At 46.7% G+C, this 15,391-nt stretch overlaps 1 protein-coding gene across 5 annotated transcripts in view; it reads right to left on the bottom strand.

The window, feature by feature from the left end:
* Positions 1–15,391, bottom strand: part of HMGXB4 (HMG-box containing 4) — a 740,304-nt gene that overhangs the window by 653,425 nt on the left and 71,488 nt on the right. For all 5 annotated transcript variants that reach the window (XM_069653065.1, XM_069653066.1, XM_069653064.1 and 2 more), the window contains one exon: positions 13,034–13,167. In XM_069653065.1, the coding sequence (XP_069509166.1) occupies positions 13,034–13,153 (120 nt within the window). In that variant the 5' untranslated portion in view covers positions 13,154–13,167. The remainder of the gene's footprint in view (positions 1–13,033; positions 13,168–15,391) is intronic.

A 15,391-nucleotide genomic window follows, 5' to 3' on the forward strand; every position in this document is an offset into this window, starting at 1 on the left:
GCATGCAGCGTCGAGTTCACTTCTGTTGGTTTTTCCTAAATGTCCATGTCTGTAGCTTATCGCCATCTGAATGTATTGTCAGATCTAAGAAATTGATTTCGTGTTGGTCACAAGCCCCTGTGAATTGTATATCAAAACAGTTCAAATTTAAAGCTGTCACAAAATTCTGAAAGTCATCTGTGCTTCCATCAATCATACAGAAAATATCATCTATGTACCGTGTCCACATCTTGATTTTTGTCCTGTAGAACAGTTCCGGGTAAACTGCTTTATCCTCTAGCATGCCCATGAACAGGTTAGCTAAGGCTGGGGCATACTTAGCGCCCATCGCCACCCCTTTAATGTGTTGGTATATTTGGTTGTCAAAAGTGAATACATTGAGATCCAAAGTAAGATGCAGCATTTCTTTGATCATCTGGATATGATTGTAATAGGAAGCTGATTCATTTCTGAAGGTATAGTCAATTGCTATCATAGCCCATTTGTGCTGAATGTAAGTATATAGTGCCTTCACATCGAGAGTGGCTAGCAGGAAAGTCTTGTGCCAAGTAAAGCTCTGTAATTTCTGTATGAGACTAGTAGAGTCCTGTAAGTATGAGTACAAAAGGCTGGTCCTTGGTTTCAGAATAGAGTCAAGGTATTCCGATATATTCTCTGTGGCCCAACCAATCCCACTCATGATTGGGCGGCCCTCTGGTATGGTATCATAATTTTTATGGATCTTGGGCAGGAAATACATTGTTGGAGTCACTGGTTCCTTAATTACTAGAAAGGCACATTTCTCATCAGTGATTAAGCCTTTCCTGTGCCACATCAAGATGTACGTTTCAACTTGTTCCAATGCTGTTAGTTTGTAGTTATCAGTTCTTGTAACGTAGCAGCCGGGGGTTGTCAGGTGGCGAGAAGCCATTGCTAAATAGTGCTCTCGATTCATCATAACGATATTACCCCCCTTGTCTGCCTCTTTGATCACTATTTGTGTATCTGATTTCAATGATTGAAGAGCTGTTTTTTCTCCTGATGTCAAGTTGCTGGTTATTCTGGTATGTTTGGTTGTGTCTTGATTCAGATTGTAAAAATCACGTGAGACTGCTTTATAGAATGTATCGATAACATTATCAGGTGCCAATTCAACATTATCAGGTGCCAAACCAACCAAGATTTGAAAAAGGCTTAGCATAGCCGAAACATGTTATCGTTTATGGGCCTTTTTCGTTTTTGAATGTGTGACAATGCAACACAATTAAACTAACATATATCTTGATGGCGCTGAGTCCTGGAATCTCTTTTGCTTTACACTGTTTATGGTGACGGTTAGGCTTTACTACCGTCTGGATACAGTGACCTGCGACATCTGTGTATTTGCTACATGATCTCATAGACATGGCATTCTATTAGGAATACAATATCGACTTCTTACCTTTGGGATTATAAGGCGTCGCCCCCCCCAGAGCAACGTATACCAAAGCCATTGTTTCCAGTCTTGTAGCGTTTACTTAGGGTTAGAAGACGTCTTGCTTCAAGAACGATGCTGTAGGACAGCTTTCTGCTTTGGCATTGTGTACGGGGCTTTGCGTTTTCATGGGCACAGGATCTTCCTAGTCATTTGCTTTCCCATCTGAAGAAACCTGCGTTGTTTCTGTTTCATGAACGAATTGTTGCGCCTTTTCGTCTATCTCCTCTTCAGAGATGTTAATAAGCAAATCTTGACGTTGATGTTCCAAAATGTTTAAGGTAGTAAGTTCCATGAATTTCGGGTTGGTTCTGAGTTATGTTATTTTTAAGTATGCCGTTGGGTCTCTCCGCGGATTAAGTAGGGATGCCGGCAGAGTTCTTGGGTACCTTAAAAAAGCTCCTGAGCTGGGTCCCCTGTTCCTTGTGTCTACTGGATGTTTGGTGAAAAATAGATGATGTTTTTTTTAACCACCGTGGATTGCAGTTTGGAGTTCTCAGTAGGGGGGGTGGAGGAGGAGGCCGCTCTGCATGGACGTCTTAGGGGCTACTTGCCCGGCACAGTTGCTGATTTGTGTGGCTGGATTTGGTCAGATATCTGGTTTAAAGGATGTTGGATTGCTTTTATTCCTTTCCTTAGGTAGCTTGCAGGGGTTCACCACGAGGGCAGATAGTTTAACTCTCTCATTTCTGGTTGTTTTTGGTGGATCATTAGACGTAGGCCTCAGACCCTGTCCGGCCGTTATGTCGCTATGCTTAGAATCGCTTTTCATATTACGGCTAAAATCTCTTGATCAACACCATTTCATTAGTTACAAGATTTACGCCATCATGGCTGTTTTGTCGTATTGCTCTCCTCTCGGCAGGTCAATCAGTCTGGCCTCTGCTGAACTAATCCTTCAGCTTCCTTATCCAATCTGGTTTGAATCGTAGCCATAAATGATTCCAAGAAGACTTGTTTTGAATGGATCATTGCCAGTAGTGTAGCTTGATCTTATAGTGCATCTACTATAGTTTTGTATAGTTTCATGAATAGAGATAAGGAGATGGATAGCGCAGCAATAACATTGTTTTAGATTTCGGCCATGTTCACTGGCGAAAGTCCTTAACGCACTTCAAGTTTCTGATTTGGTGTTTTAGATCACGTAATATTATGAGTGTATTACAGGCTGCTCTCATCCAAGCTACTTTCCGACGTGTCAAACCTAAAGGACCACGGCGTGACAGGTAGTACTTCTTGCATCTCACCTATAGAGGGTGCAATTGCTTCTAGGTCTCTGGGGCTGTTAAACATAACAGGGAGATCTGTCGAGGTGTCGACACTGATGTGAGGTCCGTTGTGGTGTTTCTTTTGCCAGAGTGGGTCACTACCACTGGGTTTGCATTTGGTATTGAAGCAGCACTGCTGGAGGAGCTTCGAAGTACAGAATAGTCACTTGGTGGCGAACTTTGATCAGTCTGTTTGGTAGTTGTCCAAACACATCATTTCGCCTTTTCTGGTTAATTATCAGAGACCGTATTTCGGCTATGTCTTGTGACAATCGAGCAGCCATTTCCGAGAGGCATTTTGTTGGACTCTTTCTTCTGATGAAGATTAGGATCAGCAGGTAGAGATTGGGAAAAGTCTGACTCTCCCCTCCTTCGTTATGATGCCCTGGCCCACCAGCCTCGCGATGGGCCCCAGTCCCTGTTCTGTTACGTTGGCCGGCATGGCAGCTGGAACGATCATCACCGGTCTGTTGCCCGTTTCGGCATTCTGCAATGTAATGAGGAGACTGGTGTTGAAGTTACCCGCAGAAGTGGGAGTCTTCCGGTGTCCAAGCTTGCCCTCGTCACCCCTACCTGCTTCCTTTTCCTTCAAGGTGAGGATCGGAGCACCGGGACTGAACTGGGACTCAGCCGAAGGAACGCCTTTCCTTCCTGATCCACCACTTAAGGCACTATTCTGACCTTTTCCGGACGGCGCTTCTCCTTCGGGTGGATATTCCATGCTTCAGCCCTAAGAATCGTCCAACACGGGCTGCATGTTGATTTCTTCAAATTCCTTCCAGTTACTGGGGTTTTGTGGGGGGAACTGGGCAACACTGAGTTGAAACTCACCTTTCTCCTCAGGGAGGCCTCCTTATCCGTGTCCAGTTGAGTGCCCAGGTCCGGACCATCTATAATTACAGTAGCTGCATCATGGAGTCGCGTTCTCGGGCTGGTGAAACCCATATGGCCGCCCCACCAACGCCCTAACTCAACTCAACTCCCTGCCAACTCACACGCCGGCACTACGCGCCCAGGTTGGATTTATATAGAATGTCGGGTCTCCCACGTTAAAGGTACAGTGTAGGAAGCAAGAGGTATCAGTGTCACTCTCCGGCACTCCTACTCAACTCCTTGCCAACTCATGCGCCCAAAAGTTGGTAGAACATGCCCACTGCCCCCGGCCATAACTAGGAGATTGTCTATGTGACTAAAAAGCCACAGGAGCAGAGAGAAGGGGGATACTAGTTATCCCTTTGGCACTCCACATAAAATGATGTGTGCCAATCTCTCAGATTGTAATGTTTTAGGAGAGATACTAAAGAACTGTAGTTACTTGAGGATATGAAATCTCAAAGGAGGACCCAAGTATCCCCGGAAACCCTGCACAAAAGAGTTGTGTGCTGCCATAGTAAAATACAGATGCCTGTAAGGGCTATGGAGTAGACAGGCTCCATAGTACAGGTAGAATACAAAGAATAGAGTCCCAAAAGACAGAGCCCCCAAGAATGAAAGAGTGGAAAAAGGCTCCACTCATTCAGGATTTAAAGAACAAAAGTCCAGAAGTCCAGCAAAAAGTGTTGGGGGTCTCGCTAGGAGAGGGGATGAAGCATAAAAATTATAAATCTCCCTAACGGGTCCAGGCAAGGAGCAATGCGCTGTGATTAATCCAATGGAGCCATCATGGATTCCCCGGCGTTGACCTCCTCCCATGTGGCCAGGGGACAGCAGCCGCTACATGATCCTGACCCTAGTGGCGGTTATATGGGGGAGGATCACATGGGAGGAGACAACTACCAGGGAAGATGCCATGACTTCATTGGAGGAGTCACAGTGTTCCCCCCTTCCTCATGAGGAAGACCCTCTGATACCAGAGTTCTTAATGGACTATTGTCATTCTAGTCAAGCCCCCTCCTTTCACTGAAGCACCCACAACTCACACATGACACCTTTTGTTCTTGATGTCCTTTTTTGTGAAATCCGTGAGAAAAAACATGCAGGAGTTAAAAGCCCAAAGAAAGTTATGGACTTCAACTCCCATAATCACTCAGGTACTGAGACAAGGAGTATGACAAGGGAGTTTGTGCATATTGACAGGAGCTCGAAGTACAACATGCAGACTAGTTGTTTTTCTAAACCTGCAATGAGTGGGACATTTAAAAATGGCAACCACACTATGGAGGAGAGAGGTGCAGAAGGAGATGTTGCCATCCACGCTAAGGCTCCTGAATGCGAGGCACACAGAGCTGGTGAAGTGGAGAAGGCTGCCAGGACAGTGAGAAAGGCGCTGCGTGCTGTCAAGGAGGGCTGTGGAGACACCGGGAGCAGTGCCAAAGCTCCTGGAAGTCGGGCCGCTTGACAGGACAGCAGTCTTCAACCCAGGTTAGGGAAAAAGGTGGTGTATGCAAAGTGGAAGACAGATGGAGAAGCCATACCGCAGAAGCGCAAGCAGCATCATAGATGCTGGAAGAAACCAGTTAGTCTGCCGAAAGCAACTGGACACACAGGGGCGTTCTAACAAGCACACCAACAAGGGGTTGAATATGTAGAAGATTGCACATTTTGAAAATATACAAAAGCAAAGTTTGTTTGAATTCAGTCAAGGCAAAGTACAAATTCAAAACCCAATAAGAAGGTTTGAATGCAGACAACGCAAAGTAAAAAAGGCAGTTTGTTTGAATGCAGCCAAGGCAAAGCAGAAGACATGCATTACTTACCGTAATAGCATTTCTGATGATTGTATCTGCTTAGATTCACATGCTGTACATATGGTCCAACATCCAGTGGTAACCGCAGAGTATTGCGCCTTATCTTTCGGGGACCGAAAGGGGATGTCGGCACAGGCGTGCCTGTAACACTATCCCTATCGTGACATGTAGTGTACCCAAAATCCCTCATGTGCCGAGGTCCCTCCGATTGTATTTTTTATGCCATGAGGGAGCCCAAGGCAATTGTGAGTGAGTATATGAAGAAGAGAGAAAGTAGTAAGACGTCTATGTTCCTTCCACCCCGAACAGGGAGTTAGGGAGGGCACATGTGAATCTAAGCAGATACAATCATCAGAAATGCTATTACTGTAAGTAATGCATGTCTTCTGATGCTTGTTAATCTGCTTAGAATCACATGCTGTACATAGACTAGCGAGCAGTACCCAGAGTTGGAGGTGGGTTGTGAGAAGGAACAGTAGAGAAAAGATGTCTTAGTACTGCTTGTCCCACCGGAGAATCAGACCTAGAATTAGTGTCTAGGCAATAGTGTTTGTAAAGGTATGTACAGAACTCCAGGTTGCCGCTTTGCAAATGGACTCTAGGGGAACATTTGCAATGAATGCTATGGACGCCCCAGTGCCACGAGTAGAATGTGCTCTAGGCTTGAAGGGCAGCTCTCCCTTAGCAAGAGTGTAACATAGTGTGATGCATTTGACAATCCACCTTGAGATAGCGGATTTAGAGACAGGATCCCCTTCTCTACCAGCTGCCACTGAAACGAAACACTGGTTTGTTTTCCTCAGTGGTTTAGTTCTTTCCAGGTAGAACAGGACTGCCCTGCGCACATCTAGTGTGTGTAGGCTTCTTTCGGCCATGCTAGTGGGATTCTGGAAAAAGGTAGGTAGTTCAATCGATTGGTTCACATGGAACTTCGAGATGAATTTAGGCGCAAATCTGGGATGAGTGTGCAGAACTACCTTATCCCTGTGGACTGTAACAAAGGGGTCTAGAACAGAAAGGGCCTGTAGTCCGCTAAGCCTTGTGATAGAAGTGATAGCCACTAGGAAGGCCGTCTTATAAGTAAGGTCTTTTAGACTTGCTTTATGCATTGGCTCAAAGGGAGATCTCATGAGCCTGGTTAAAACCACATTTAGATCCCATCCAGGAGCTGGGTGAGACATGGGAGGATAAATCCTCTTAACCCCTTCCATAAAGGCCTTAATCACCAGTATCTTCCACCACAATACCTTTTGTTGTGATGTGGTGTAGGCTGAAAGAGCAGCCAGATGAACCTTTAGAGAACTGAAGACCAACCCTGTGTCCAACAAATGGGTTAGGTACAACACAATGTGTGTGGGTGAGCAATCGATGGGATTGACGCCCTTGGTATTACACCAGATGACAAAAGGTTTCCATTTGCTGGCATAGCAATAACGGGTGTTAGGTTTTCTAGCTTCCCTGAGTATGTCCATGCACCTCTGAAGGAGCTGTAGGTGTCCAAACTTTATGACCACAGGAGCCAAGCTGCTAAATTCAGAGTTTGTGGGCATGGGTGTAGGGTCTCCCCCCTGTCCTGAGACAACATGTTGTATGGGCAGGGTAGTTTCACTGGTGGGGAGAGAGACATTTCCATTAGATGAGTGAACCAGGGTTGGCGGGCCCACACGGGGGCTACCAGTATCATGGTAACTGGCTCCTGGTGCATCTTGTGCACTATCTTGTTGAGAAGGCGAGTCGGGGGGGAAAGCGTAGACAAATTTCCCTGAGCATGTTATCCAGAGACAGTTTCCCTTGGAGCGGTTCTGGGGGTACCTGGAGGTGTAGTCTTGGCATTGGGCGTTCTCCTGTGTCGCGAACAGGTCGATCTCTGGGAAGCCCCATTCTGCGAAGACATTGGACACAATGTCTTCGTGCAGACGCCATTGTATTCTATGGGCAGGGGGGAAGTCTCTGCTGAGCACGTCTGCAAGCAGATTGAGTTCCCCTGGAACATGTAGGGACAACAGAAACATCTTGTGTTTGAGAGCCCACATCCAAATGTTTTGGGACAGCTTGGATAGCCCTGGATAGTGAGTGCCCCCCTGTTTGTTCAGGTACTACATGGCTGTAGTGCTATCTGTTAGAATCAGCACTGTTTTCCCTTGTAGTTGCATCTGAAAGGCCTGTAATGCCTTGAACACCGCTAATAGCTCCAGTAAATTTATATGGTTGGACGCTACTTGTGGGGACCACACTCCATGCGCTGTCTGCTGAAGCAGGAGAGGCCCCCTCCCCGTGAGAGATGCGTCTGTCATGAGAGTGGGTTCCACTGCAGGGGTGGTGAAGGTTTTCCCCTTCAAGAGGTGTTCCCTTGACCACCACTGCAGAGAGAAAACGAGGGCTGGCGAGACAACTACCAGATCTTCCCATTGTTCGCTGGCCTGACACCACTGGCTGTTGAGCAACTCTTGCATGGGACGCATGCGCAGCCGCATGTGGGGAACCAAGTATATGCATGACGCCATCATTCCGAGCAAATCGCATGGCTTTGCGCACCATCACTTCCCGACTGGCTACATATTGAGGGATCTGAAAAAGCATGTTCTGAACACTCTTGTTGGAGGGGAAGACGAGGCCGTATTTCGTCTGTATTAGAGCTCCCAGAAATTGTTTTACTTGCCTGGGGACTAGACTGGATTTTTTCTCGTTGATAGAGAAACCCAGACTGAACAGAAGATCTACAGTCTTTTGGGTGTTCAAAAAACATGTGTCGTACGAGTCCCCTGTTATGAGCCAGTCGTCGTGGGAAGGCTAAACCGGAACGGATAGCCTGCGCAGGTGTGCTGCTGTTACTACCAGGACTTTTGTAAACGCCCTTGGCACTGAGGCGATGCTGAAGGGGAGCACCTTGAATTGGTAATGCCTGTCCTTTATCATGAACCTTAGATATTTCCTGTGCGCTGGCAACATTGAAATATTAAAATATGCTTCTTTCTTGTCCAATGTTGCCATGTAGTCCCCCTGTTTCAACAGTGGGATCACCTCCTGTAGCGTTACCATGCAAAACTTTTGAGGTTTTATGAACTTGTTCGCTGGGCGCAGGTCTAGAACAGGGCGCATGGTGAGGTCCTTTTTGGGTACAAGGAAGTACACTGAATAAATACCCTTGTTGACCTGAAGAAAAGGGACGGCTTCTATGGCGTCCTTTCCTAGCAGCACTTCCAGCTCTTGATTCAGGATCTCCAGATGGTCCGGTGAGAGGTGCCATTAGCGCGGAGGTCTGAATTGTGGAGGTCGGAAGAATTCCACGCAGTACTCGTGGGCGACCGTCTTTATGACCCACTGGTCTGAAGTTATCCCCTCCCATGCCGTGAGGAAAGATGGTAAGCGCCCCCCGACCGGGCGACATGGGAGGGGACCTGGATCTGATGGCGATTTCTGACCAGAGGCTGCGGCTCCTCTAGGGTTGGGGCCTCTATCTCGGGCTTTGCCGCGTCACTGACCTCTCGGTGGGTAGTATGCAGGGCTTCCTGATGTTTGTCCAGCATTAAAGTTTCATGTGCTATAGTTGTTCTGACTTGCACGGGACTGCCCTCGAAAGGACTGATGTGAATGACCTCCCCTTTGAGGGGAAGGTTTTTGAGTAATTTGTTGCAGAGACTTAAGAGTCTCATGCTCTTTTTTTGGCTGTTTCTAGGGCCTCATCGACCGCCTTTCCGAAAAGGTTAGTTTCTTCAATGGGTTTGTTGATGAGAGCGGTCTGTGTCTCAGGCTTAAAACCTGAGTTACGAAACCAAGCGTACCGCTTAAGTAAAGTGCCCTGGGCCAGAGACCTGCCTGCTGTTTCAGCCGTGTCCAGAGTGTTTTTTATTACATTCTGGTTTACTTTCCTGCCTTCGGCCACAATAGTGAGAAGCTTGGACCTGACGGGTTCTGGGACCTCCTGGTGACCTTCCTGTACTAGGTTCCATTGAGCGTCAGCATAACTCGCCAGCAGCGTAGTGTTATTCGCTATGCACGTGGTATATTCAGCAGCCGAGGTAATCCGCTTACCTAAGGCACACAACCTCTTGGATTCTCTATCCAGAGGCGGCTCCCCTTGCAGCAACGGGTACTCCTGCCCGTTTCTGGGTGGTAGTCACTACCAGGGAATTGGGGGTGGTGTGCCCTTTAATGTAGTGAGGGTCCAAAGGAGCTGGCCAAAATAATTTTTCTACTCTTGGGTTCACTGCCCGGGTCTAAGCTGGCGACACCAGGGAGGGGGGCAATCTTCTTTTAACAGAATTAAGGAGGGGAATGGCCTGGCCTGAGGTGGGTTTCTCCTTGAGAATGTCTTCTACAAAGTCCTGCTCAGGTACCGCCTCTTGAATAGTGATTTGAAAGTGATCAGCTGCGTTCCTTAACATGGTATTGAAGGCCATTTGGTCTTCTACAGGCAAGGGCTGGCAAGCCGGGGTGGACGGAGGAGAATCCAGGCACAGAAAATCAGTGTCCTGATCTTGTTGGGGGAGCATCCATGGGTCCGTCCCCACTTGCTGGGTTTCTTCCCAATTGTCCGTGGCATCCGCCTCGTCCTCATTGTAGCCCTGCAAGAAGGAAGGTTCTTCATCTCCACTGTAAATGTCCTGATATTAGCCATCTGAAAGATGTCTTCACGAGGGCTGATCTTCTTGGAAATGTGAAGCAGATTTAAGATTAGGTTCTCCACGAGATCTTTTTGGGGAAGGATTTTCAGAAAAATTGCTAATTTTTTCAAGACGATCCCTGCACCCTTCAAATGTCTCTCTTGTCCACTTAGAGGAACCAGAAGGGCCTACAGGTGGAAAAACGTTGTTTTCCGCCCCTTGATGCTGAAATTTGTCACTCAGGGTGTTGGAAAGAGGCTCTTTACTGTCCTCATAAGTCTCATGAGAATTGGGGCACCATGGCATATCTATAGATTTGTCCACGGCCTGCCCCATGTTTTTCAACGGAATAGGTATAAGCCCAACCGGCGAAGTAATTCTAGTGATACTGTGTTCAATTACTGCCGAATCGGTGCAAGTTAGTAGGTCCGAAGGTCTATCGGTAGATTTACTGGCCTAGCGGTAGGTTTTTCGCCTTGAGGCCTAGTTGTAGTTTTTGGGCCTACCGGGCCTTTCGGGACAGTCAGTGCGTCGAAATTCTGCGCTTCGACGTGTAAACCCGATTTAGGGGTAGCGCCCTTGTTTGTTTTGGAATGCCCAGTCGCAAAACGCTGCTGCGGATGCAGGGAAGGCGATTCATCTGAACGATCAGAGGAATCCGCCTAAATTTTTGACGGCCCTGCTGGCGCTTTCACCTTTTTCGACGTACCCGTTGAAATAGTGGAGGGGTTGTGTGTTTAGTGTAATACGTTGTTTGTACGCCCCTGTCGCCGGGTGTTGTCCCTGAAGCGAGACTAGTGTCAGGCCTTGAAGGGTCGGGGATGGGCGTGGCGGACCTACAAGTGTCCACCTCGAGGTCTATTACACCCACAACAGATGTTTGGTCATCAGAGGTGCCTCCGTCACTTTCAGCGGGTGTGGCGGTGGGGGAAGAGGGTTCTGCCAGCAACATACCATACGTGGCCCACCGCTTTACACAGCGCTCCTTAAGGGTCTTAGGCTGAAGGAGTTTACAAGCCACACACTGCTTCTCGTCATGATCTAAGGGGAGACAGGAGTTGCACGTCGTGTGCTCGTCCTTCCACGGGTATCTGACCCTACACTTAGGGCAGAAAATAAAAGGAGTCCTTCCCATAGCGAAAGGGAAAGATGACCAGACCTAGAGGGTAAAGAGGGGGAAAAAAGGAAAGACATAACGAAAATATGGCCACCCCGACCCCACTCTCCCTACTGTGAAGGCCGGCCAGAGGGCCCGGCCACATGGATGCTTCAGCTGCCGGATCCTAGGCACCGAAATCCACTACTGTAGACAAATCCCCCGCAGTCTTCGTCGAAGTTGTTCCTGCCGTCGAAGTGACTTAAAGGGGAATAACCGACAAGTCGGTTTAAGATAAACAATGGGCCTCATAACGAGTTTGGAGGTAGCCATGATGCTACCGGGTCCGGGTTCTGTGAATGAGGAATTACTGGGTCATTCCAACCTTGGAGGACCCGATATTTCCTCATTCACAATACCAATCCCCATTCCCATTTGAGCCCCCATAGGGCTCAATGGAAATGGGGATGGAGCTAATAAAGGGCCCGTTAATAACGGGCCCTTTATTAGCTCCTTGGTCCCCTTGCGGGACCCGCTAAGAACGTCTGGTCTGACCAGACGTTCTGCGAGGGTCCCGCAAGGGAACCTCGTAATAGGGAGGAATGGGTTTACCGGCACCATTACCGGTGCAGGTAAACCCATTCCTCCAACCTCGTAATGAGGCCCAATGTCTCTTATGTAAGAGCTCCGCTGTAGGGCGGCCAGTTATCTGGGCGAAAAAAAAACAATCTGAGGGACCTCGGCGCGTGAGGAATTTTGGGTACACTACAGGTCACGATAGGGATAGCGTTACAGACACGCCTATGCCGACGTCCCCTTTTGGTCCCCGAAAGATAATCTGCGATTACCACTGGATGTCGGACCACATGCACAGCATGTGATTCTAAGCATATTAACAAGCATCAGAAAGGCAAGATTCAATAATAAGAATGTTTGAATGCAGACAAGACAAAGTATAAAGGCAAACCCAATCAAACACAGATGCATGAGATGCCAATGTGGGGGAGTAGTTTGAGCAAGTACATTTGAGCAAAATATGCAAGTACATTTTAGCAAAATGTTACCACAGATAGATATGACAAGCAACAGATGGTATATGCTATTGTGGTATATGAAGGCGCTGTGAACCACATAAGAGCCCCGACAGGTGACTACCCCAGGCAGCTGAAGTTGAATCTAAGAACTGTGAAATGCGTAAGACCTCTGGCAGGTGGGATCTACATGATTTGGCTGTGGCAGAATGGTTTGCTGCGGCCAAACTCTGCAAATCTTTGACCCCCGTACCTCCAATACATCCCCCGACCCCACTTACCTTTTGCACGTTTGCTTTCTTCTGTCCCTCTTACACCGCAGGGTCCCCTTTTCTCTTTCTCCCCCCTCAGTCCCCCGCCTCCAATCCTCAGGAAGCATGGGACACCCCTGCTACTCCCCAAGGCCATCAATACTGAACATGGGAAGCGGGGGACACCCCCGCTTCCCATGTTTGCTATTGATTACCCGATTTGATCGAATTTACACTTTTGGCTTTGAGCTCTTTTTCTAACAATAAAGACATTTCCTTGCACCTTTTGCTGTTTGTTTACAAGTTTGAGGGTCAGGATAGGTTGTTTTGGACACAAGGATGGCTTTTCAGTTACTGACATCCTGAGACAGACAGATCATTAGCTTTAGTTTCTAGGTAGGGAAGTTCATCTATAGAATATGGCTAGAGAGACGTTTTTCCAACCCACTTTGATTTAATAAAAATGTCTTTAATCAAGAATACAACAACCTTGTGTCCATCTCTCATATCTGACACCTCACACACAACAGTGCAAACTAATCAAATTGAGGGACTATTCTGTTGCTGAAAAATGACTTTGCCGAATCCTTGCGAAGTATGTAGGAGGGGGACGGGACCAATGAGTACTACTTCTGAACCTTACCTTCTTTTTCGAAGACTTCCGGACTTGAGCTGCTGTCTCTTCTTCTTCCCTCAATAGGTCTTTGTACGAGCGTTTTTTTTCTCGCTGGGTCCTGCCCGCCGCCAGCCCCACATCATCCATGCCACAGGCACCCTCTGAGGGAGAAAAATAGATGTATGAGAAGAGATGGGAAGGGCAAAAAGGAACAATAGAAGATGTGAGATATTTAGAGCAAGAGTAGAGGGAAGGAAAATGAAATAAGCAAGGGAAGTAGCCAGAAGTTGAATACGGTGCATGAAGCTAAATTTAAAATGTTCTTTATTCTAAATATCATCTGAAAGTTTTCAAAAAAGGGGACATGAAAATCTAATAGATAAAAATTAACAAAATGGATGTAAAATCTATTTGTATGTACATCAGTTCCAACTTTTCTTCACTTTTCCCAAGTGATCATGCTATGCTTCACGCGCTCCCATCAGTCTTAGATTATATGAGTGATATAGTATCTGTCTGTAGTTCTTAGAAATATCTTGGTTGCTCTTGGCGTCTTTGTTTTACTGTCGTGTGGTTAGTTCTTGAATGTCTGTCATTCAGTCCTTTTGATTCTCTGGTAATTATCAGTGTCACTGTGCTACTGTCAGTGGAGGTTCAGAAGCACAACTGTCAAAATTCAATATCTGAGTAGACATCAGCACCACTGTGTTACTGCTCTTGGGTTCTTTGTAACAAATAATGCCCCATGTACATAACTCATTTTTTTGAGAATGATCAATGCCACTGAACTGGTGTTACTGGCGTGTTAAGGATCACCATTCTTAGCTTTTCTTGATTTGATATCTTCTTTTTTTATTAATCTTTTCTTTAAACAACAGCAACAAACATTAGTAACTTGCGCAATACAAACCTCCTTCCCCCACCTACCTTATCCCCCTCACCCCAACACCACACATGGGCCATATCACAGACCCCCTCCAAATGACCCGAACCAGTCCCGTTTCAAAAGGTCCCTGTCCTCCCAGTTACCCTGTGTTTTCTTCCCACCTCCCACATATTTTCAAGTATTTCCCCAGTATCCCTCTCGTCCGAAATACTATCGTTTCCATGCTCCGGCAATGGTCCGTCCGAAGTGACCACTGTTGGCATGTCTCCGACCTTTTGACCACATCGCCGCGATTTGCGATCCATTTTCTTTCCCAACTAGTCCCTAACCTCTGCTAGCATGCAAGAGCAGCATTTTGGGGTCCTTGGGGACTGCTCTACCTAGGATCCTGGTCGTTAGGCAAGATTGTATGCAGTACCCTGTGGGAGAGTGCACCAGCCTTGTCCTCTTGGCAATAGTTAACCCAGTCTTTGGTATAAGCATGTACTACACAAGGGGTTGCAACACAGAGTTTCACAGTGACAGTTATTCAAATAAAACACTTACACACAAGGTTTCTTGATTAAACAATTATTAATTTATTTAACAGTCAGTTTAATAAGCCTTCTTTAGGAGGGAGCAAATATATGTAACAAAAATATACTTCAAAATACACACTCTGTTTCTTTAAATCAGTAGAAACCCTTTTGGGATGGCACACAGACACTTCCTACACCCTGAGGTGACTTTAGTAACTAGGACACTGTGGACACTAATATATCACTGGCACATCTAGAGCAATACTGAATTTGGTGTAAAAGAAAATGTTTTAGGGAATAAAACAATGGTTAACAAATATTCTGAAGCAGGTAAGTACTTTTGACACCTTCAATGCAAAGTAAATTAACCTTTTCCCAGTCCCACAAGTTATCTAATGTGTGACTTTTGTTGAGGGATAGTTAAAGCACAAAGTCAGAGGTAAGAAGAGTCTTTCAGGGAGCCAGGACAGGCAATGTTAGTTGAGCAAAAGTCTAGGTGAGCTGAAGCACTTATTGTAGGTAGATAAAAAGTCTTGCACAAAGTTTCAGACATTTTGTAGAAAATGAAATCACTGTAGGGCCACAAGCTGGGAGGTTTGTGAGAGGCAAAGCTGCAAGCAACTCTGCAAAAGCAACCAAGAAAAGTCTCAACTGAGAGCAAGCAAGGCTACACAACAAGAGGTTAAGTATAGCTTGGTTTTACAGTACCTTTGGTTTGAAGAAATTGGTTCCAGCTGGCTTCTGTTGCTGTGTATGTCTGCAGATCCAGTTGTCCCTGGGCCTCAGTCGCTGGGACAAGAGGGAGGACGTCTGGAGACTCCTGCACTATGAATAGGTCGGCGGCAGTAATGGGAAACCTTCAGATCAGGAGCACTTCGCGGTTTCAGCTTCTCGCGGCTCTTGCAAATAGCACCACCGCAGTTCTCGGATACCTTTATGGACATTCTTCGCATTTGGTGTCCAGCGCTCTGTTGAGGTGCC

This window comes from Ambystoma mexicanum, chromosome 3q (assembly GCF_040938575.1).
Source record: "Ambystoma mexicanum isolate Mex_15411 chromosome 3q, UKY_AmexF1_1, whole genome shotgun sequence".
Classification (NCBI taxonomy): Eukaryota; Metazoa; Chordata; class Amphibia; order Caudata; family Ambystomatidae; genus Ambystoma; species Ambystoma mexicanum.